The sequence below is a fragment of the Dendronephthya gigantea genome, unplaced genomic scaffold (assembly GCF_004324835.1).
Source record: "Dendronephthya gigantea isolate DGI-Jeju-01 unplaced genomic scaffold, DenGig_1.0 000762F, whole genome shotgun sequence".
In the NCBI taxonomy this organism is placed as follows: Eukaryota; Metazoa; Cnidaria; class Anthozoa; order Malacalcyonacea; family Nephtheidae; genus Dendronephthya; species Dendronephthya gigantea.
Window position 1 is genome coordinate 867 of NW_021163772.1, and position 23,807 is coordinate 24,673.

Here is a 23,807-nt window from a genome sequence, read left to right on the forward strand (position 1 = left end):
ATTGTCGAATCAGAATTTCGTTTCTGACCATGTTACCCGCCATTTTAAGGCGGTTCAAAGTGCAAGCAAGTAATATGATTATAAACAATTGAATATGTTGTAAAAATATATTGTAGCTTCCAACTCCGAGAGCAATTCTCTTAGTATTTCTGTATTTCTTGAAGTATCTCCTATTTTGGGGCAATATTTTTTTCTGTAACTCGTATTTAATTCATCTTTACTTCATCATTTTCATGCAGGTCACCAATGTTACCAGAAAGTTATTGTAGGTGCATGGAGGACTATATGAGACCACGAGGTGAGACCATAATGCTAAACTCGAACTTCTTATTTATGATTCGCTGTTAAAGCTTTCCTTATTAGACTAAAATATCGATATCTCAAATATTTTTCCACTTTATACTAGCATTATAGTTGGTTGATTTTTAAATAAAATTCGTGGCGTAGCAGTCGTCGTTTTAGACGTCGAACTTTTCATGTGCCGAACCTAATGTTGATGTACTAAAGTTTTTGTTTAAAACTTTAAGTTAATTTGCATTCGATTCAGCACATGAAAAGTTCGACGTCTGAAACGGGTCTACATAGTTATAAAGATCGTCCATATTGTAAGGGGCTAAATTTGGAGTCACTTTATTACCAATAATTATCTCTTCAGGGGCAGCAATAGTGAGCAACAACGACGATAGTAAATGAAGTGCTCGAAAGTCAAAATTGCCATAAAATTTTGCTTGTGGTAAGTGTGGAAGAAATCGTGAGGAGAAAAGAACAACCACGATTAAGGTAGGACAAAATGAAATAGAGTTTCATCGGCAGGGTTAAGCTGGGTGCTGTAGTTAGAACAACCAGATTACAGGGGAGGTTAAAGACAGCCCTATAGGTACTATAGGTGGCATAGAGCACTCCACCACGTTTCCAGTAGTTTCCAGTAAACTGAATTGAATTTTTAACCATATTAAGTTATTGAAAGATATGTGGTTTAGAGTGTTTCTTCATCTCACTTAATATGTCTCGAGTGCATTTAAGTTTCTCGATTCTGTGTATGCCCAAGTCTGAATATCCATCTTTTGTGCTGTTTTTCGTACTCATTGTCTGCTGTGGATCATTGAGCGAAGTTTCGTTGACATTGTTGTTGGAATTGTTATCTCTGATTTCACTAAAACTATAATAAGTCATTGAGCTTTCGCCCTCAATATCGTCCCAATCACTTTGCATTTCGTTTAAAGTGTTAACGGGTTGTGGCTCGATATTTTGAATCCTTGGAATATCTTCAATGTTATGATGACTTTCACGGTCTTCGGCCTCGATATCGTTAACAGATGATTCGTTATTATAACTGTCCGAATGGCTGCTGTTACTAAGTTGCTCTCGTTCCGTGGAGATTATCTGTGTTGAGAGAAATGTACATGGACGTAATTGACTTTCTCGTGTAACAACCAATGAACCATGTGCATGAGCATGCTGCGAATTGGCCACTTGCATAGGAAATTTCCAAAAAGAACATACTAAACTTAGTAAAACTTCCAAGTTTGGCTGCTAAATATTTGAAAGTACTGAAGATTTAGCCAAGCGAAATTGGCAAATTTCGTGATACGTTTGTACTATGGCCGGAAGAGCGTAATTAAATTAATTACACATTTCTGCTCAAATTGAAATCTTTGCCAAATTTACATCATTTATCAACCATCATTTAGTTTAATTGACAGCTAGCTAGTGACTTAGACTACATAATGACCACTCCTCATGAAAACAGGTACGCAACGCGTACAAGTCGTTGCCTACGAAGTTTACCAGTCGATATTTCAACAATTAGTATTAGCATTTATTTTAGAGTTTAGGTGTTTTCTCATAATGTGTTCAAAACAAATAATTTTTGGAGAACGAATACAGAGATTTGATCCGTACGCTATTAACTCACCTTAAAATGATGCAACATTCTTTGTGTGGTCTCGGAATGAAAACAATGACAACACAAACGGGAAATAAGAGTAAATAAAAGTGACCGTCTGATGGTCTCGAATATTTGCGTGCCCAGGTACCATCCAATTGAAGCCGAAACTGTGACAGCTGAACTTATTAACAGCGGTATGACAAGCATTCCACCCATTACCGGCAGGAACCCGAGCAACAAGAGAAAAACCATTAAAAGAATTCCACCCAGAATGAGAAATATTGGAATGAATAGACCAATGAGCAGCAATGTTGCTACATAGAGTCTTCCAGTTTCATAGATAAACAGTAAGGAGTTTTTCAGTGGGAATAATACAGAAAATATATCTTCTTTCCAACTATCCAGAAGATCAGTTGCGAAGATATGTGCAATTCCTAACAGCAGAGTAGAAAATGAAATTAGTTAGTTGGGACAATCAGTGAACTCAAATAAGACTGGAGCTTTGAAGTCAAGATGGCGGACACTGAAGCCTTTTTTGTAGGTATGATTCAGGCCTCCGCACCAGAGGATCCTATCCTGGATCATATCTACAAGAAAGGCTTCATGATCCGCCATCTTGGCTTCACTCATTAATGAGGGAAAGTCAGAGAGTGAGCGTTCCAGTCTTATTTGAGTTCACTGGGGACAACTCGTGCAACAGCATATACTCGTTTGGCATATCGACGTGATATCGTCGTAAAGTAGAGGATATACCTTTAGCAAGTACGCGGCTCTCTTCTTTCTTGGAAAGTAAATTAATTTTGCTTGAAGATTCTTTGGGTTCGCCATCAAAAAATTGTTCAATGTTATCAATTCTTGTTTCAGTCATGTTTCTCGAGATACATTATCCGGTTACTCCTGTGCAAAAGAGTTTTTGTCTGAATAATTCATTGATAAACCTTTGAGTAAACTTTTGGATCGAAGATTTAGTATAGTAACTTCTATATCCACCCAACTTGTGTCCAGTATTGACAGTAGGAAGTCTGATACTGAAAGTGCAGTTGCCTCAAAATCAAAACTTTCGAAGATCATAAGTGCATTCGGTCGATTTACAAAAGCTATAATAACTCCGATTTGAATGTAAATTACCCGATAATTTGGGTAATGACGTAAAACAGGATATTCTCTATTCACGTGTACACTCGTGTACTATTTGATTTCTCAACTATTTATTGTCCAGGGGCCGGTTGTGCGAAAGCTGGATAGCGCTATCCACCGGATAGTGAAATTTTCCATAGCTCTAAAATCGCCCATTTTTTGCCTTGAATAAACTTTAGTATTCTTAAATTAAAAAATCACATCCAGCTTCAGTACAACCGATCTCTGCAATATAACTTCAATATAATTTCCATTCAATGTAATTTACATAAAACTCGGATACTTACCACATTTTGAATCCGTGCTTCACAAAAAACCACCATCATCAAAACATGACCCTTTTTGGTAATTTTATGACGTGGACAAATATATAAATTTGCTTGCGCGCGTGGCGTTTTAGACGTTAAAAATTTGCATGCTGATTTCCAATCTCGTGTACTATTTTAATGTCTGTTCACACGATCCAATTTTGTTGGATCGAATTAACTTCTAACGTACAAAATATAGTCGGTTATTGATAAAGCATACAGTACTGCATTGTCTTCAGTGGATTTGCTGCTCGTATACATTACAAGACAACAGACTATGAAATATCCATCAGAAGTGAATTGGATGCAACAAAATTGGTCGTGTGAACAGACCTTTAGAAAGTTTAAATTAATTGCATGTATATAAGTTATTAATATTTAATACTCAAACGACACAAACTTTGGTCGCAGTCGCACATACATGTGTAATTATTATTAAGGTATAGTTTGTAATCATGCAGCACCAAACGCATGGTGCGGTGGTTACTCAGAGTGTCTTCTCGAACCCTGAAATCTACTGTGTCTCAATTTTTGACTCTCGTATTCCGTACATAAACAGCCATACAATAGCAGATGCTGCTGATACATATAATTACATTCTTAAAACTAATATTTAAATAATTATATAGAAACAACACACGCTCCATGTTTAATTAAAGGGGTCATATACCTCAAAAATTAACAAGATTTGAATGATACAACTTATTAAATATCTAGTATAGTAGAATTGTCAATAGCACATTCAAGGATGGGATGATTTTAATGAAACTCACTTGCTCACTTGTAGGATAGGTGTCAAAAGATTAGGGAGATAGTTGCGTGCGTCCACTTTTCATCTTCGGTCCAAAAAGTAGGTACCGACATTGGATACCAAATAACATTTCCGGTTCCCGTACATTTTTTATCTAGAATATGGCAGAGAATGCCGGCAGTAGTCGGTGGAAACCTTTACTAAAAGCTGTGAATGTTTGTACGAGTATATTACTTATCAAATTGACAACGTTAATTGATTGCCATCATCCTTGGATACCTTTTAAAATTCTCTTCGCTTCATTCTTCAGCAAAGGTCTTGACCAAAAAAAGATGATGCAATTTAGGCTAGAGTTTAAGAATGCAATAGCGACCGACCATGACTGAAGAACACGAAACAGTAAAATATCAAGACGACCAGAGTACGCCGAAACAACAACAATGGGGAAAGAACAAAATACAAATGCGAGTAGGACAAGAAAACACGACTTAGCTAGCTTCATTTCTTTCAAGAAATATCTTTTGTTTTTTGAATTTGCTAAAATCCCTGCGGGCGTACCATCACCTGGCCTGTTTTCCAATCGAAATCTTTTCCTGGTTTCCAGAAATATTCTTGTATATAAGAAAGCTTGAAAAGCCAGAGACACGGATAGATTTCCTGTGACTAGGATATAATACGCCTCCCGATATATTAGCACGAAAACGAAACATATCAGAACCACACCACAATGGCAGCACATTGATATCAGAAGAAATCTCCTTGCGCTTCGAGTGCGATGAAAGAAAGGATGTAAAACTGCCAAGTATCTCTCTAAACTCAGCGTACATAACGTAGCAGGCGACAAGCTTAGCGGAAGCAAAGCAAATAGCCAAACAAAAAAATTTACAACGCATTTTGCAGTTCCCAAAACTTCACTTGCCTGAATGTACATGTACAAGGGTGCGGACACAAATACGATACACAAATCAACCGCGGACTGTACGAGGATAAGTTGGTAACAAACCTTTTCTTTCAGTTGAGAGCATTTTAAAATAGTCGAAATAGATACAGAATTCAATACCACGGCAGAAATGATTAATATGACAGTCACGAAACACACAATAACTTGACTGATGACATATGAATTCGAGGGAAACTGAATGATACTTTCTGATGTGCCATGAGGAACGAAACATTTTTCAATGTATTTAGTACCCATCATCGTTGTTAAATTCATAGCTAGGAGATATACCAGTTGGATCTTTCTTACAAAGAACGAATTATATAATGATCAGAAAGAGCAATTAGCCTAACGAAACGCAGGTGCTTTTATCCACGAAAATGATTCGTCATTGACATTTTAAGTTCATTAAAATTCAGTGCAATTAATAAACAATAAAAAATCATTAAGAAAACGTTATATTGCGTGATTGTTTTCCCATCCACTCACTTTAGGGGGATCAACATAGTACAGTGTCTGCGCATTAGCAGCGCTGGTAACAATGGCTAACCTGAACACAGACCTACGTTGCTTGCCCCACAAGTTACTCGCATGTGACTGCATGTGTTCTCATTGAAGGATAAGTTTGGCAATAGAAACACATAAAGAACTTTGAATGTAAATGAACTTTGAATCTGAAACCCTCTGAGACCCTGGCCATCTACTACATTCATCCTTACGTGTTATCATTTCCCACAGCTATACATTTTACACAAGAGACAGTTTGAACTAAACGAATTAAAACAATTGAATTGCTCAATATTCACTCTGGAGTGCAAATTATGAAGTATAAATCAATATTTATCTCGTGCATCGTTTTCGATTCCTACATACTGCTAGTATTAGTTTGGTAAAAAGTTATAGTTAATTGCGCAAGTCATTGTTTTATATTGTACATTTTAAAATTGCCGATTTCCATTATTATAACATAGTACGGTTAGGAGAATTTCATAGCATGATTATAAATTTTATAATAATAATAAATATTGTAACAAAATGTATAAAACTTGCGTGATCGTGTGACTTCACCTACGTACTCAATAATTACAATGCTATACAATCTACGAGTTGTTTAAGAGTTACTCAGTCTCTACATTATTTGGCTTAGATAAAGTTCTGGGAGGTTTCTTGATACGTGGTGCTACAGGCGGACTGTATTTCCGCCCCTGTTGAGTAAGACCTGGTGACGAAGACCGCAATGAAGGAAATGTTTCTTGTTGTTTTGGTGGGACTGTATTATCCCTGTGGTGTGCCTTTGGAGGTAGCATCGGAGGATCTTTTTGCGAAGCATTTTGGGATACTACAGTGTTTGGAACGGCATTTGCTATATTGTCATAAGTTGTATTTAAAGTATGCCCACCCGATAGACGCCTAGGTACGTGGTGTTCATACACATTTGATGTACCGTTCGCCTGATCTGTTTGACCTGGAAAATCTCTAAGGTGTGGTTTGTCGTAATTAACATCGGGTGTTTTGCATAAGACGACATTATCGTATGCAGTAACCGCGTCTGGATGGCTCAACTCCAAGCCTAAATTCCATTCATTGCCATCACTTGCGCCATCCTTTCTGTCAGAATGGTTAGTTCGACTCGGTAAGGCTAAGACGTCATACGGATCTGGTTCGTAAGCGTCCGTGTTGGGATGAGGTGAATTATGTTGTGGTAGAGTAATTCCTCCATCTAAGTTAGCATACCGATGTTTTTTATTTCCCTCGATTTTCTGTCCATTTTGCGCATGACTCGATGAGGTCCTTGGTGTGAATTTGACAGTGTTATAAGTATTCTCCCGTGAAGTAGAGCGAAGGGCAACATTGGGAGGTATGGCTAAAAAATCGTAACCATCCTGTGAACGAGAATCAAGTCTTGTCGTCTTTTTCCGAGGAAATAATGGAGGAGGAGTTTCCTCGTCACGAATGTTCATATTATCATTACTGTCCTTCTTCATTTTCTGCTTTTCATCCATTAATTTACCTGAAAACAGGTTTTCCTCACTATGTGTACCCTGGGATGCATCGCCTTTCTCTCCTAAAGGAGAATCACCAATTTTATCCAGATCATCCATTGACCTTGACTGGAGTTTTGAAAAACCTTTTGATATGCGATATGATCCCTCCGAAGATAATTCAAATATATTTGATTGTCTTTTCCTTTGTGCAGTCGAAATAACGGTAGATCGCTTCTTTGGTGGAATTCTTGGCGACACAGAAACAGGTTTGCTCTATCAAAGTGAACAAATTACATCAGCTAGCTCTATCACAGGAAACAATATATCAATTCTGCCTTTCTTGTTGTAAATATTTAGCTATATAATATCAGTCTTACATATAATTCGCTTCGACCTTACGAAATTGATTCAAATACCTTTATTTCTGGTGAGGGTGTTCGAGAAAGTTCACGACGATCAATCTTCAATGATGGCGCTGCAGCATCGTTTAATGCTAGCTCTGATTCATCTAATTCATTAATTTCATTTAATGATGTTGCACTCAGAGAAGAACTAGCCGAAACTCGATTCTTAGCTGGCGACCCACTGTCTTCGTTCCATTGTTTTCCTGTTCGTAGTTTCTGCGGAAGTTTAGGCCTAAAGGGAATGCAGTGATATGCAGAATTGTCGAAATTACAGAATTCTATTCAACAAAATTTCAAATACTCTACCTGGTTTCATCCATACTACGAAGATCCGGTACGGACGCAGATTGACTCACTCCTTGCATCTCCGATATTGATAAAAGACTTGAACTCTGTTTCAACATCACCTCAGATATCGCTGATTGTCTACTAGGACCATCTGTCTCTGAGCTGAAGACTGACAGTATTGGCTTCCGACTTGAAAACAGCAACGAAAGCTAAAAATAAATATTAGTCTAAATCAATATTCACTCCAAGAATTATTAACAAATTTCTGAACAAAATAACGTACCTTCCTCAAAGTTCCTGTGTCTGAAGAATCTGTTGTTGTACGTTTATCTAAGGATGTTGTACTTTCACTGAAAGATGGAATGAACAAAAGTTTAATATCCACTTTATTCACTACATTTTAATTTCTCTCGTGTCGCTGATCATCGAATAAATTCTTATTACCTGGGTGAAACACTGGGCGGCAGACTCCATTTTCTTTGAATTAACACATACTAAAATTTGAAAATAACGTCTCAAAACAGTAACACGCTGACACTGTCGGAAAATCATATTACTGCACTATTAACAAAATCATATCACTACACTTTGAACGAAACGAAAGTGGAACACATACCTGCTGAGTATCTCCAGGTAAATTGTTTAGCATGTCGTTGTACTGACGTAACATACTTTCGTGTAGTGGCCTTAGATCCGGTGAAATTCTGGATTCATGTAAAATCATGCCACGTCGCAGCACACCAGCCTAAAATATATAAATAAATATAGAAATAATATTCATAATATCTATAATTTAGTACCTTGGATCCGGTGAAAACGGTGGAATATTCATGAGTATTTATACGTACTTGTTTAAGTAATGCTTTTTCCAAATGATCGACTTCGGTTTTACGTTGAGGATTGGTTCTTGTATAGTCGGGCGTGAAAAATGCCTACAGAGTAAATAGCTGCTACTTTAAATAGGAACTATGTACAAGAGGGCTTTGTCATGGCACAGTGAAGTATAAAGACTTGAAGATGAGTGGTGTAAGTTAGGCGATGATTACACCAAGCCAGGCCAGGATTAATCTTGCTTTCTGGATGAGGTGGAATGGGAGAGACTTGCGAGTATATATATAACCTCTCTAACAAAGAAAGCCTTCTGAAAATGTCAAAACATTGAGAAGGTTTCTTGTACACTTCATTTAGGTAGTCCATACATCGAAGTGACTGCGGGTTACCATTCTAGCCGAACCCACGATTCGTTTCGAAAGGTATGTCCAAGACTAACTACCATACTTAGCTACTACAAACGGCACTATCACATGTTTTACTGTATAGTTTTATTTAACGTAAAAAACAAAGTAAAAAACTCAGGTTATTGTTAACTATCCTCACCCTTTGATAATTGGAAACTCCTCCATTGACGGCAGCATCAATCACCCCTTTAAGTTGCATACTTAATGGATTAATATTGCTCTTTTTGTCCTCTTGAATTTCGTCCACACTGCGTTGTAGTTCACGAGTTTTCGACGTTACTGTGTTTATTGCATTCTCTATTGGACTAAGTTCTCTCTAAACAGGGAAAGTGTTGTGTATTTTTTCAATTACTTGCAACATATTTTTTTCTCTGATACAAAAATAAGTTATTAGTCAGTAATTCTTGCATCAGTAATTCTTGCAATTATTAGCTAAATAAAAACTTTGCCAGGAGTATCGTGATGACGATCCTCCTTAATTTATCGACAAAATATATACTTACTCGTTTGGACGAGATAACAGGGAACCATGGAAGTATGCCAGGGAGACGTGCTTCAATTGTTAACGTCGTGATTTCACACCATAGGGTCTACAATAAACCACAATGAACCATGACATGATTTGAACATTAGTACCAAATGAAATGATAGCTCGCATGCATGCCGCCTGTTAACTTCTGTAAAATTTTCATACCTTGCGTTATTATAACAGCGCGAGTGTGTAATATACATGATTATTGCTTGTCTCAAAAGTAGTATATAACACGAATGACAGGTTTTTTCAAGACGTCACACATAATGGTCTTAAGATATTTGAACGTGTGAGGACGAAAACAATGAGTGACTTGAAATGAAATGTTGAAAGTGAGCACAGGGTTTTAGGAATATTAAAATTTATATCCTTACCGCAAACTCATTTGATTTATCAATTTGTTCGCCTTTGTGAAATGGCCGTGCCAGCGTAAACGTATCAACCCAGTTCACATCATAATAACTATAACACAATGGAAAAAATATCAATGAGGAAAATACCTCCTTTTTCTTTCTCCTATTTCTAACCAGAAAATACCTTCCATAACGCCGTTTTGCAATTTAAACTACACTGAAACACTGAATTGTGCTGTTGCGGGTTAGGATACCATTGTTTGCCGTCGCGTGCTAGTAAATTGAGTGTACTGTAAACGGGCTCATTACTCGAATATATGTATATAGTTCTTATTATGATAAATTGATCTGGACAACGCTCATTAACAATACAATGCTTGATGTACCATGCAGGTCCTGATGAGGTTGCCTCCCAATTCTTGGGTCTTTATGTTTGTCTTGAATGTTAGAAAAATTACCTGCTTATTCTGTAGTTAACATAATTGGGAATGGACTGAATGGAATGTCCACTTAAAATGGGTTCAACTTTGCAGCATTGAATATCTATATACACAAGTTAAAGTTTCTCGAACAAGTTAAAGTGAGAAGCATATATAGTGTCTGTATAACGCATTTCCCCCACACAACTAGAAGATCCGCTAGCGAAATATTTGCACCTAAAAATTTTGTACAAGATTGTAAAGAAAACTCTACATCCTAAAATAAAAGCGCGACTTTGGTTTCCTTTCATACATGGTTTGAGTATAGAGTAAATAATCCGCAAAACTTTATATCACTGCAAATCTTCGCTCAAATCAGAGGATACACTGCTTGTTTGATAGCATCAGCTCTTCATCTAGAGGATTGTTGTGTCGTAACACCTGAATAATCAAATTCATATATGCATGGGTATATTATAGGATTGTAGATTTCTAAAGGAGCGAAAAATAGTTAAGCTGCAAGATACTACAGTCCAGATAACATTACCTCAGCATCAGGATATTCACTTTGAATACGAAAACAAAATTCGCCAATCTTCTCCACAGGTCTCCCTCGATATACAAACTGCTTATTCTAAACAAGTAAATATTTATTGAAGTAAATATAAAGCTCTTCTAAGAGTTTCAAGACTACATACACCTTTTATAAGGCCCGTTTATAAATGCAATTTTCTTTCTTGCTAAATGTGAGCGAATGAAGAGGTTTACGTATGTGCGAATAAGGGCGCTTATACATCAGATCATTCATACCTGTCCACCAGCTCGTTCATATCTATCGAAATAAAATCGCACCGAAAATCGCAGCAAAGTATGAACCCCCCGGGAGTTTCACCACTGCATGTGATTGGCTATCGTTCACATGTCAGATAAATCAAATCACCGAAATCAGGCTAGTTTTACGTATACCATGCAGCATAGCACACTTACTTGAAGAAATGAAGGAAAACCTTTTCCATAGAACCCAACTCTAAAATAACTAGGTTCAACTCTATGAGTGTTTACAATGTTTTCATAGAATTCCGCTTGACGTTGCTATCAAAAGAGAGAACAATTAGGCATTACACACGTGAAAGATCTTGCACAAGCCCTTGTAACTAACGTCATAGGGGTGGTAATTATATTAACAATTCTTTGCAATTTCGTTTGTTGTTTTAGCCGTTGTATAGTTTACGAGTCTACTTTTTTAATATACCGTCATATTGCAAAAGCCTAATACGAACTTGAATGCATGCATGCATATAGCCTACGTATTGTAAGTTGGAAAAATGCAAGTTTTATATAGGTATATTTCATACCAACATGTCCTTGATCTTTATGAAGTCGAATGTCTCATTTTCATACTCGTGAATAAGAGTTTTACAAATTCGGATAGCACTTTCCCACAACTATATAGAGGCACAACAAGAAATTAAAAAGGCAGATTTATATGCTGGTTGAGTGTAGAGATTCGCATGTGAATGCATAAAGGCAGATGTTTTGATAGGATTGGTTGGCTATATATGACAAGTGGATTTCAAATCTTCAATTGTGGCAATAAATGTACCATTGGCTTTTCCCGAAGCTGCGGTAAACGACTGGTGATAGCGAGGTTCATATTGCATCATGGGGCCGTTTCCGGAAGGTGAACAAAAATTTGGTCATAAAAGGCCAATCTACACTGCGATTACCAATTCTCCACTTAAATTTTAGGCCAATTGAGCCAGATTGGTACCTATAGTATTATCCAAATGGCCCATATCATGGAGGATGCAAAATGTTTCACGTCTAGTTCATTATTACTGGACGTTATACACTTTTAAAAATTATTCAACTATGCAAAATGTTTATGATCTATAGAGTTTAATACAACCGGGCCCAGAACCACAAAAACAAGGTGGTGAAATTCATATTACTTTCTTCAACTACGTTTCATCTCACCTTTCCCCTATCCAAAAGATCAATTGATTTTTTACATAACATCTCTTTTCTCGCACGTTCTGTTTGAGCTGGGAAATCATCTTCTGCGGGCAACGGGTAATCCTCGAACTAAACAAAGATATCTTTAATACACCATGGTTCATATACGTCATGTAAATTACCATGACGTATCATTCTGTGGAGAAATATAGAAATTATCAGCTTTTGGAAACAAAAACTGCATGTACAACGTACCTCTAAGCAAGATGCATAGAGATATAGAGTAAAACCAGCTTCGATGTAATTTTCTGCTGAGAGATGAAGTTCGTACAGTTTCCTGACATATCTAAAATGACATATCATAGATGACGATGAAAACAAGGAATCTCGCCTTTCGTTTCAAATTTCATACGTGTTTTCAAAAACAAGCAGCATTTAATATACAGTAGATAATAATATTAAGTAGCGCACCTAAGAAACATTTCCTCTTTGCCTTTTTCCTCATAGTAGTTCTGTTATAAAAAGAAAATTTTCAGTCAGGATGACGAAAGAGAACGGACTTCAAAAAGAGAACGGACTTCATGATCACATGCAGGAACGTATTACTAGGAATTTCCGTTTGTGTGTGGAGTAGAATGAATGAATCAACATTTCAGGAATGCATATAGCATATTATATATTCGTGGTAATATATTTACCAGCAAATTTACAATGCAACCCATCTTCATATCACGATGCTCTTCCCGTGATGAAACGACCTTCCTAAACGCATTGAGACATTCAAAGGTAAATTGTGCAATAAAACTGCTAATTAAATAGTAAATTGAGGTATAATGTGATGTTTAACGAGGGATACCTGTAATCTAGTAGCCTTTCTAAAAGTTGTACGACAGAATTCACAAACAGAACGCCCGGCTCTCTTAATTCCCTGATTCTCGTTACCTTTTCAGTAAGACTGCAATATATATATATAGGGTAAAAATATTGAATTGTATTAATTATCACCTCATGTGGAATGGAACCACTACTCCTCATTAGCTTATACTACATTAAGGCAAATTTCTGAGGGGAAGACTAGGAAACACCAAACAGGCTTGCAAAGCGTTGGTGCGACTGCATAGACGGTAACTTCGCTCATTTCTAATGTGGTCCTACACTTGGATCAATAGGAACATGTTTTTAGCGAGAAAGGGTAACAAGGTTTGAGGAAGTATTTCTTTGCTACAAAACTACAAAAAAGTAACACTTACATCTTTTCAAACAGTTCCTTATATTCTTTGTCACCCTTGCCATCTCGACTTAAGAAAACGTCCAGTTTGTCAATAAACTCTTCCTCAACCTACAATGTATAATCATAGTTAATGGTGTAATATAAAGAATAGCATATAATAGGTGAGGCATAATCTTTGAGGTATAGTCTATTTCAATGTGCATGCAGGAACTTATATTGTGCATTCGCCGATATGCGAATCGATACGGTGGTAACTGTAGAAAGGTAATCGCGTAGCGTGTAAGTTAGCAAAATGTCGAGAGATATTTTATATTGCGTAGTACAGCTGTTTCTTTGCGTTTCCATGCACTGGCTTAACGTTAGGCCGATTTTATTTAGTATTTTTAAAATATACGCCATGAACATTATCTGATGACTTTTACAGTTTCATGCAAACGGAATTGTCAAAGAGATAAGCTGGGTACTATTGAGCTGGGTACATGCATAAAGTATACCTTAGTAATATTTCCAGAGTTTTTCATTTCTTGATGCATCATGTCGCAGAATAGCGGTAAAGTTTCTTGCCTTAAAACTGAAATATTAATTTACATCTTTGAGTAAAACTTGAAAAACATCCGGCTCGGGATCACAAGGTATACCTGCCACTATAATGCATTTTTATGTCTAGTATGTTATAAAATTCGCAAACCTGGTTCTGATACTAATGTCATTTCTAGAAATGGTTCAATCATTGAGGGAATGAAGTGGCTTTGCAAGTCACCTGATAAGGTAGAAAATGTAGCAATAATTAGAACCCTAGAAATTACTATGTATATCTATCACATTTTAGGATTTAGAGAATACAAAGGTGGTTTTATAGTTCGCTCTTATCTTACCCAGACAATTCCACATTCTGACAAGCTCGTTACCCATCACATGACGCATATCACCATATCTAAATAAAAGACGAATCGTTGAAATATAGCGATAGTATAAGATGATTGAGAATGCATGGAAATTGTTGCAAAAATCTGATCGACTGGCAACATCAGCTCAGCCTGGGGAAATTTTAGCCTCATTTAAGTTAGCCCGATTTAGAGTGAACTCATGCAGTCAACCGTTGAAACTTAAACATTACTGCATGAGGATCATTGGGAAATGCGTCTATATAACTGTACTTACTTCTCCAAGATCTTTGTTCTTTTCGCCTCCGAATATTTTTGGACATCTAAGATTTCGTGAGAAACAAACGATATGGCCAAATGGAAATACGTGCTCCAGAGCTAAAGAAAGAAATAATTGCGAGATGATTACACCAGATTTTGAAGATCAACACGAGCCAAGATCCGTATTTAAAATATATCTTTGATGAAGTATAGTTGTTAAACAATTTCCGGCAAGAAACTTTCAGCAATTTTATACCAGAATCAGGCTCAAGTATAATGACGACGTGAAACAATTGTGATTAAACCCAACTGAGACACCTAGTATCCTCAACTCTTAAGTCTTTATATAGTCGTCTACCACATTAATCCTTGTGTAATAACCCTAACAAACTCAAATGAAATATATACCTGATAGTCGAAAGCGTCCTCTAGAAGGAAGTTGTCGGTTAAAGCTTGAGAAAAATTCTGTACAGCACCAAGAATTACACTAAAATAAAGCAGTAAGGATCTCATTCCAATACAAATCGATACAGAAAACACAGAGTTTGAAGCATAAAAATTATCTTACTAATTTCCTTCGATCTTCATAACAAACCAATCATCAGCGTAAATATTCCTTTGCAAAAGATTTGTGAACACACCAAAAGCTTTATTCAAAAAATCCTTGAAGAGAGAATTAAAGAATTGATTATAAAGTAATTGATATCAAAGCAAACAGTAAGACAAAATATATCAGAAGGTTTGTAGAAACATCAACTTTGGAAAAGAAGCGTTTTTCTTTATACCACGGTTACGATTCCTGCATGGACATAATTACCCGTAAATCTTTTTGGTTTTCAAAAGATTTCATGTAACTTTGATAATTATCTTCATTCATCATCTTCAATAAGGTGTAGAGAATGGCGACATACTTTCCCTATAAGACAACGTGTAAATCTTTGCTTTTGGCATGAATAATTTATTAACGCGGCGCAATATGTTAGTATAGGTTACATGCATTTGCCGCGAAACCGGCTATTCTTTCAATATCTCAATTCTCGGTATGAAGATACGTAAAAAACTCCTTACAGCGCGAGGACTTGTTCTATCGACAGTAACCACAGCTTGGAAAACTACTTCAAGTAACGATCCGGAAATCTCTTCAATTTCACTGTGTACCGAACCCTAAAGTTAGAAATTGGCCATTCAACCAAAAGTAAATACAATATTATTTAAATAAATAGGTACGGCCATCATATTATATAAAGTTTTCGATTACACATACATTCTTCACTTTGCTTAAACAAGACAAAAAATTTCCCAGAATATCAGCACACGTTTTCAATTCATTCTTTTGAAGTAATTGTTGATGAAGACAATTTAAAACCAATGGCATTAATGTTACACGCGAGCCTAAAACATGTTCAAAAACAATCAAAATATTTCAATTACATTCATTTAGCACTTGCATGACAATCTGAGACGGCAACATAACGCAAAAGGGTGTAAAATAATAATTATGGTTCATTACAATACATGCATCTTTTCAATAACTACGTATAGTTAATTTCAATCTCACAATTTCATCCACAATTTCATTGTTTCCACTCTTAAAAGAAATGGATTATAAGTTATACTCTATAATAAGCTATGTTCGAAGATGCAAATCATCATTCTTCAACAAATGCACGAAAAAGAATTTTCAATATGAACGTTAAATGTGAAGCTAAGCTATAACTGAAAAACGAGGCTGCATCTTTGAACATAGCTTACTAGAATAAAACTTACAATCCATTTCATTCGAGGTGGCTCTAAGTTGAAAACAATGAAATTTTGACGGAATGGAATTGACAATGGAATTGTGATATATTTTGCACGAACATCAACGTACTTTCGTTATGAAACAAAGGACTAGTTGTAATCAATCCATCCAAGAAATTCAGTTTGTCGGTGATTAACGAGCTAGACCGTGCACTGCAGAACAAATCTTTCAAAATTTCACTGCAAACGAAAATGTACGTTATCAACATATCCATGCAGATGAATTTAAAGGTTTGATGTTAAATATAGCATATACAGATTCACTTTTTTTTAAACTCCAACGCAGTGCCTTTGTTAATGTGAAGGATGTTCGTTATTATAAACATACACATCTAACTTACGCTAGTTCATCGTCTGTAAAAACAGTTGATAGATCTTGGTAAACTTTCGGTAGGTTGAGAAGAATGGCACTCTAAATTCAAAGAAAAAAGTTTATAAGTGCAAAAAGTAGACAATTTTCATATTAGAAGCCTTACATCATTTAAGTTATTCGTTTGCAAATATAAAATTCTTAGAAATGCAGTTGTAGATATAAAAAAGTTTTATACCTGTGCACCACGCCATCCATCTCCAATTTTCTCCATCACTTTATTGAGCACCACAAAAAACTCACGCACTGATCCCTTGAACTCGAAGTTACTTTTCTCAGGATGCGTTCTAAAATAATAGCTTAATGATTTTTAAATCGCTTTTTGTGTTAAATCGAGTTCTATATCCGGCCATAATTAAGAGTTACCTCCATGAAAATTACACAGGGCATGCATAAGCCATGTAAATATATATACTGTACCTTATATTTAGAGCCCAAGACTGCATCACAAATTTTATAATATAATGTAGGGCCTAATAAGAAAATCATTAAATACCTGTGATTTACTGACGAATACCGGTAAAATGGCAAAAATATTTAAAATAGGATTTAAGATAGGGTAGTTCTGTGGGTAATATGGGTTAATCATGGTTCTTATGGGCTAGTCTATGATTTAAAATGGCGATACTATGGTTAATTTTGGCTGGTCTAATGTTAATGTGGGCTATATATAGTTCTTTAGACTTGATTTGAGGTTAAAGTGTTTATGATCTTCATTCATACAAAACCAACCTTGGCAACCTTGACGACGTCTGATTCATATTTACTCTTCTCTTTTGACATGACCTTTTTGAACAAGACAACAATATGTCTAGAAATGCAATCGAAAAGATTTTATGATTTAATAGTCGAATTACATGATCAGTCAAACTACATGATCGGTGAAAATGCAATAAGACTAGTCTCAGTGGTTGAATGTGCTCAGAGATTCTGGATTTTAAGTTTCTAATGCAGCTGTATACTCTCCAGCATAAACTCCATTACAAAAACTCGTATACCTGTGTGCAAGCGCAGCGCTAAAGTGCTGGCTGATATACGTATTCAATACTGCTTGGAATTGTTGATATTTGCTGTCCAGTAGTAAATTAATAATGAAAATCTAAAAAGAAGTTAATATACCGCGGTTAATTTGCAATTAATATTTATAGTGTATGAACCAGTGTTGGCAGAGGACATGCTGTTCATTGTATAAATATTATCGCTGATATAATCTGTTTAGCCCTACTATAGTCTGCTATAATATATAGTAAAAAGCATTCCCACATCTAACCTATAGAACAATTTTACTTAATTATAGATAAAGAACCGTACCAGATTTTTAAATACAGATAAGCCAGATTTTTCAATGTCTTCGTTTAGTATTGCAAATAATGCATCAAGAATGTCTTGAAGAAACTAAAAAATACGACATCGTCATAAAAGGTATAAAAAAATTCAATCGCAAGGATTATTAATAAAAGGTGAAAAATCTAATGTTTAAAACGAAGAAGACTCTCGTTTACGTCTGTGGATAACATAAATGCATCGCCAAGCTTCTACATTTATTTAATACCAATTCCGGCTAATAACGGCCTCACTTTTGTGCTAAACTGGTTGAAAATTAACGATTTTCCTTTCTTTTTCGTAAGCTATGACGCAAAAATTGAACCCTTGGAGTGCACAGATATTTCTCATATATTCGATAGCCTTATATATCTATACTTTCGTTTATATAAAGTATACATACTTTCATTATTTCATCACCACGAACTCTGACAAGGGAATCTAAAACTTCAGATATTTTATGCTTGTGTTGTCTCCATCTCAACAGGCCCACCAAGTCAACTAGTGAAATCAAAAGAGTAATTCATAAAACCGAATACATCAGTGCATATGTTTGTTACGTCGTTTAACCTACGGTTTTGAGTGATTTTTGTCGAGCATGTCAAAGTGGACACAAAAAATGTTTCTTTTGTGCTTCTTGCAGAATGATTTAAGCTATCTTGATTCTTCACCCAGGACAGGTCAGCAACAGATGAAGGATATGCCAGATACTTCACAGGGTTCTTAGAATCCAAAGCACTTGGCTATAAAAACCCAAAATATTTTAATTCAAATGAGTCACGAATTATCCCTGATATGCATCGCTACAGAGCTACAACTGACAAATCACTATGGACATTTAATTAACACGTTAATAACCGATAGTGAAATTGTAACACAAAATAACTAGGTTAGGTCTAAAAATTGATATCATTTTAAAACGAGTTCCTTTTCAGGACGACTTGCATAAAAAATTAGATGAATAGTTTAGAATAGAATATTTTTAATAACGTTAAGCAGTATTCTGTCCTGCATGAGTATTTTTGCAGCGAGGTCGCATGAGACCTATCAGTTACAATTCTGTAACAATAAATCGTCATTTTTTTACCACTGCAGCATTTGAATTTAACGACAAAATTACCTTATAGAAAATTAACTGATGAATGCCATTTAATATTGTTGTGCCATCATCTCTCAAAGGTCTCAAAAAGGCAAACCCAAAAACCTTTTTCCCTGTGAATATAAATAGCATACGCAACCAGTTAGCTAATTCCAGTATATAACAAACATAAATTTATATAAAACAGACATAGTTTCCCAAAATACTACATACCATGTGACGTTGTAGAACAATGTTTAAGTACAAACAACACGTGAGAATCTTGAAACTTGTCTATTGGAATATTCAACTAAATGGAGAATATATATAAATAGAGCGTTAAAAATAAATCTACGATATATGAGCAATGTTAATCCAACTAACGAAAAATATACAATTTGAATTTGAATTGACTCAGTGATATGACGTGTGTCCGGCAGTACCGTGTACCTGGGACACTAGAGTATAAAATAGACAGTTTTCAGAAAGGTACTTCAAATTTGCGGGAAAGACGATCCAGCCGAAGAGAGGGCTTGGAAGAAGGAACATGACGTCACAGTATATTCAGAATATTAAACTTACTTTAAACGTCTCGTTCCAATTAGGATTATTACTGTGATACAGAATCAATGAATTATATTCATTGGATCCTCTTGACCCTGATCCGGCGTGCACACAATTCTAGAAAGAGAAGATGTACAATATTTTATTTAGTATTAGTCTAAGATAAAAGTCACGTTTCTATGTGTAAAACACTGCTCTTTAAACGCCCTGGGGCGTTTATTCGAGTGGATACACATACACATATCGAAGTAATATACCTCAACAACCGTCCCATTGGTCAATAATACAGACACAGTTACTTCTATATTTCTGCCGGCCGCCTTTCCTCCTGATGAAAAGCAATAGAATACAATAGAGCAGTTGAATTAATAAGTATTCGAATAAATGCAGTCTAAAAACTCATGCTTTATGTATAATATGATTTCAAAATTTCGATTTGAATCTTAAATATTCATACATGTAAATATAACAGTACATCGTACAATTAATTTTCTCCACTACCTTTTTCAAACTCTCCTTTGTTCAACGTGATAAATACATCATTTCTAATGTCACCTTCGAGAGTCATATAACATATTAGGGAATACACAGTGCATTAAATATAACGAGTTCAGTTTTCTTATATTAAGTGTTATCTATACCTGGTAATATCACTTCTGGAAATCCTAATTTCCGTGTAATACAAATGTCTGCTGGCATCCAAAGAGGATTTGCACTAATAATCTGGATAAGAATGCAATTAGAAGGTAATTGGTGGAAACTCGCTTTCGTTTCGCTGGTTTTGGGTAGTGCTTGAGACGAACTTCATGAAGGCCCTTAAACCTACTTCAAGTTCTATTGACTCTCCGTGATAGGCGTATTTTGAAAACGTTTACAGATGAATGAAAACCTTCGCAGAGAGCGAAAAGGAGCTTTACGATAGTTGAAACAACAAAACTTTTAGGAAAAATAGTCGAAACTCCTATATATTTTCAGTATCTCTATAAATATCTCTTGAGATTATAAGAGCACGAGTTTAAGTGGAAATCTTACACGATCTCGATCCCCATTGAACACTTTTAATGAAACACTCATACCTAAAAACAGTCATGACAAATAGCGTTTATTAATATCTATATATATAATTATATTTTTAGTACATACAGACATACTATATACAAGTGTCATTGAAACGATCATGGCGATCGCCAGTCTCGTGCAAGGTCTAAGAACCGCACGGATCATGTGAACAACCACTAAAAGCAACCTATGCAGTAGGAGTTAAACTACATACCCAGTCCGTCAGTAGCAGATGTTGAACTTTTGTTGACAAATTTACGAATTAATTCTTCGTGCATATTATGGAAGTTTGCTTCGTTGGTACAACTACATAACAATGTATAGGGAACAAAATTGTCGTAGAGAGATAAAACGGTGTGCAGTACATTTACGTAAATGTGTCTACTCTGTTTGAACATACAAAGAGGCACTTAGAGGTAGAGTAAATATGCGTTATGCAGCGGTTCATTTTCATAAATGACTTGACTCTATAGGTACTGAACATAAATATCGCTGGAAAACTCTTCGACACAACTTACGGGAAGAGAGAAACAAAAAAGGGCCTGTCTTCTCCAAAAAAGTCGTCTTCAAGAGCTATGTGTTCTTGTACATTTAACACTGAAATATTATTAATCGATCACAACTATTAGCACATGCACAAGAAATGATAAAAAAAGATTTAAAACTTGACTGTAACTAAAGATAATTCTTTGCAAGGTGTCGTGTACCTCCGCAGGCAAATGGTCGTCGACAGTTTGGAGAGTTTTTTCTCCTAGGTGATTCACTGTGCATCTGCCCTGAATTAGAAAAAAAAATTAACACATGGTTTAAATGAAACATTTGGCGTGTTCAAAAATCAAAAATAGAAGATTCACGAAGTGGATAGAGTTTATAAGTGGGAAATATTGCTAATTGTACTGAACCTTCTCCTGGCTAAAACCAGGAGCTTTGCGAACGTCAAACAACAAGTTTATACCTGTTCTAATAACATGGCAAACAATAAATAAATCTGTCGCAAATGTTTTTCTTCCAAGATCCTATAAAAACCAAGTTAAAAGAAAGATCCTATAAACATTTTATACACATTCACTTATCTTTTAGACTTTATTGCATGTATTTATTAACTTCCATATATCTATATATGGAGTTTAGGCATGTATGTATCTAAAATATGTCAGACTAGGTACCTACCGTAAAAAGAGTTTTTGTTTTTTCAGAGCTAAGAGTCTCAGCAACATCTGGGAGAGCCTCCTTGTCCAAGTACATCATAAATCTCTCACTATATAATTGGATAAAGAATACTGAGTAAACTAGGCCGACAAAAATCTTCCATATTGGAGTTCTGCGTTGGGTGTCGACGACGCTAAATTTTTTCCCGAAGACAGTCGGGCACTGTCATCTTTGATGGCTGGACACATCTTCGATGGACGGGCACACTTTGATTTCCGCCGAAAAAATAACATTAAACTATTGGGCTTAATTTCCAGTGATGCATGGCAGCCCGGTGGTCAAGGGGTTTGTTCTTGTGCGAAATGCCTGGGTTCGAATAGTGGCTGGTACCGGTTTGCTTTCCAAATTCTTTTATACCAGTGACAATACCTTTTGGTTATAGTTCTTTGGGTTATTTGCAATTGTGGATCTGGTGTATTTTCTCAGTGTATTTGTCGTTAATAAGAGTGTAAGCGTTCGGCGGATGTCAAAGCTGTACCCGACCATCAAGGTGTGCCTGACTGTCTACGGAAAAAATTGCGCCGACAACGCTCAGCTTTGTGCATATGGATACTCTGTATTACGCAGATTTTATCGCCTTGTCCCTTACATTCAGATCAAAGGCACAAAATATTTTTTTATAACATTGGTTGACTCCATGAAAAGACAATTTTGGGAAAACTAAATTAAAGACAATTTGAACTGGAATATTACCTTACAAACTTTTCCCCTTCACCATCATATAGAGAAAAATAAACTTCTAAATTATCTTCAGTGTTACAAAGAAATGTCTTCACTGACAATAGCAAATGACGGTGGGCTTTCACGATAGACCGTGATGATCTGGGCATGGATGCCTCCTTTTCCTACAATTACGAATTGCATGTTATATATATATCCATATTATATATATGCACCCTTATAAGGAACATTTCAAAAGATAATATATAATTGTAATTGAATACATAAACTTATGTCGAAGTCGTCATTGGACATTTAGCACGATACTGCCCTTGCAAATGATGTCCAAAAACAAGGCATGGCGAGATGCGAATGAGCATATACACTACGAAGATATGATGATTTACGAAGACACTTTGTGCCCTTATCTCCAAAATCTAGTTCGGCAGAATATAGCGCAAACAACCTGATCGAACATTATACACATAATGTGTGCTCCCGAGGGAAATAGTGAGTTTTGCCTTTCCAAGAATCTGAAACATTGAGACTCGAGGGAAAACAAAATTCCCCAGGTAGTGTACATTAAATGCTTTGTTATTTAGGAACAAAAACATACATGTTACACGACAATCTCATTTAAAAAAATACTTTGTTATGACAATATGCGGGCAACAATTTTTCACTTGTTTCCCTGGCGAGAAACATTGCATTTATTTAAAATCATGTGACTACGAATGAACCAATCATATTTAAAATACACAGCACCTATATAACAATTGCATTTAATCCACCATTATATAACCACTTTACGTTTATTTCACGTTTAAAGTTTAAAACACTTCCAACACACTTACAATCATTTTACTTTCCTTTAAACTTTGTACGTGCTAAAAATTGTAAGAGTACAGAATGCAAAAAATATTCGTTTCCAATCCCAAACATGGATAAAACTAGTTGTAATGTGCTAACGCGTGACAGTTGAGGTAAACAGTAGCTACGTAAATGTCTTGGGTAGATCGAGAATTACTGTATGTAAATACTTACAATTTTGTACAATTCAACAACACTTGTTTGGTCAACATCAGCCGCCACTCCATTTATCCGAGGTACAAGATCCAATTGCATTTGACTAAATTCAATTACAAACTACTAAATTCGTATGCGTAGAC

The 23,807-nt window shown here is 35.8% G+C and overlaps 2 protein-coding genes across 2 annotated transcripts; both read right to left on the bottom strand.

Annotated features, from left to right (window-relative positions):
* Window positions 1–957: 957 nt before the first annotated feature.
* Window positions 958–1,951, bottom strand: LOC114544393. Its single transcript, XM_028563047.1, has 2 exons — window positions 1,916–1,951; window positions 958–1,383 (listed from the first exon to the last, which is right to left on the bottom strand). Exons 1-2 carry the CDS (start codon window positions 1,931–1,933, stop codon window positions 958–960), a joined length of 444 nt encoding a protein of 147 aa, XP_028418848.1. The 5' UTR covers window positions 1,934–1,951.
* Window positions 1,952–5,541: 3,590 nt separating this feature from the next.
* LOC114544392 (dedicator of cytokinesis protein 3-like) lies at window positions 5,542–23,763 on the bottom strand. The gene is made up of 54 exons (XM_028563046.1): window positions 23,683–23,763; window positions 23,493–23,525; window positions 22,672–22,823; window positions 21,940–22,027; window positions 21,725–21,785; window positions 21,477–21,545; window positions 21,288–21,366; window positions 20,984–21,075; window positions 20,743–20,786; window positions 20,352–20,433; window positions 20,212–20,265; window positions 19,968–20,038; window positions 19,729–19,827; window positions 19,381–19,456; window positions 19,189–19,280; window positions 18,643–18,811; window positions 18,472–18,569; window positions 18,057–18,140; window positions 17,744–17,844; window positions 17,478–17,556; window positions 17,166–17,218; window positions 16,924–17,032; window positions 16,717–16,787; window positions 16,446–16,555; window positions 15,840–15,967; window positions 15,644–15,739; window positions 15,393–15,491; window positions 15,144–15,238; window positions 14,984–15,062; window positions 14,592–14,692; window positions 14,306–14,364; window positions 14,119–14,190; window positions 13,925–14,001; window positions 13,450–13,538; window positions 13,056–13,154; window positions 12,898–12,961; window positions 12,671–12,711; window positions 12,455–12,545; window positions 12,221–12,328; window positions 11,599–11,688; window positions 11,231–11,335; window positions 10,791–10,877; window positions 10,630–10,684; window positions 10,283–10,367; window positions 9,846–9,933; window positions 9,443–9,529; window positions 9,079–9,255; window positions 8,550–8,633; window positions 8,318–8,446; window positions 8,146–8,195; window positions 7,985–8,051; window positions 7,720–7,910; window positions 7,426–7,645; window positions 5,542–7,282 (listed from the first exon to the last, which is right to left on the bottom strand). The coding sequence occupies exons 1-54, from the start codon at window positions 23,761–23,763 to the stop codon at window positions 6,143–6,145; spliced, it is 6,000 nt and encodes a 1,999-aa protein (XP_028418847.1). The 3' UTR covers window positions 5,542–6,142.
* Between the last annotated feature and the right edge of the window lie 44 nt (window positions 23,764–23,807).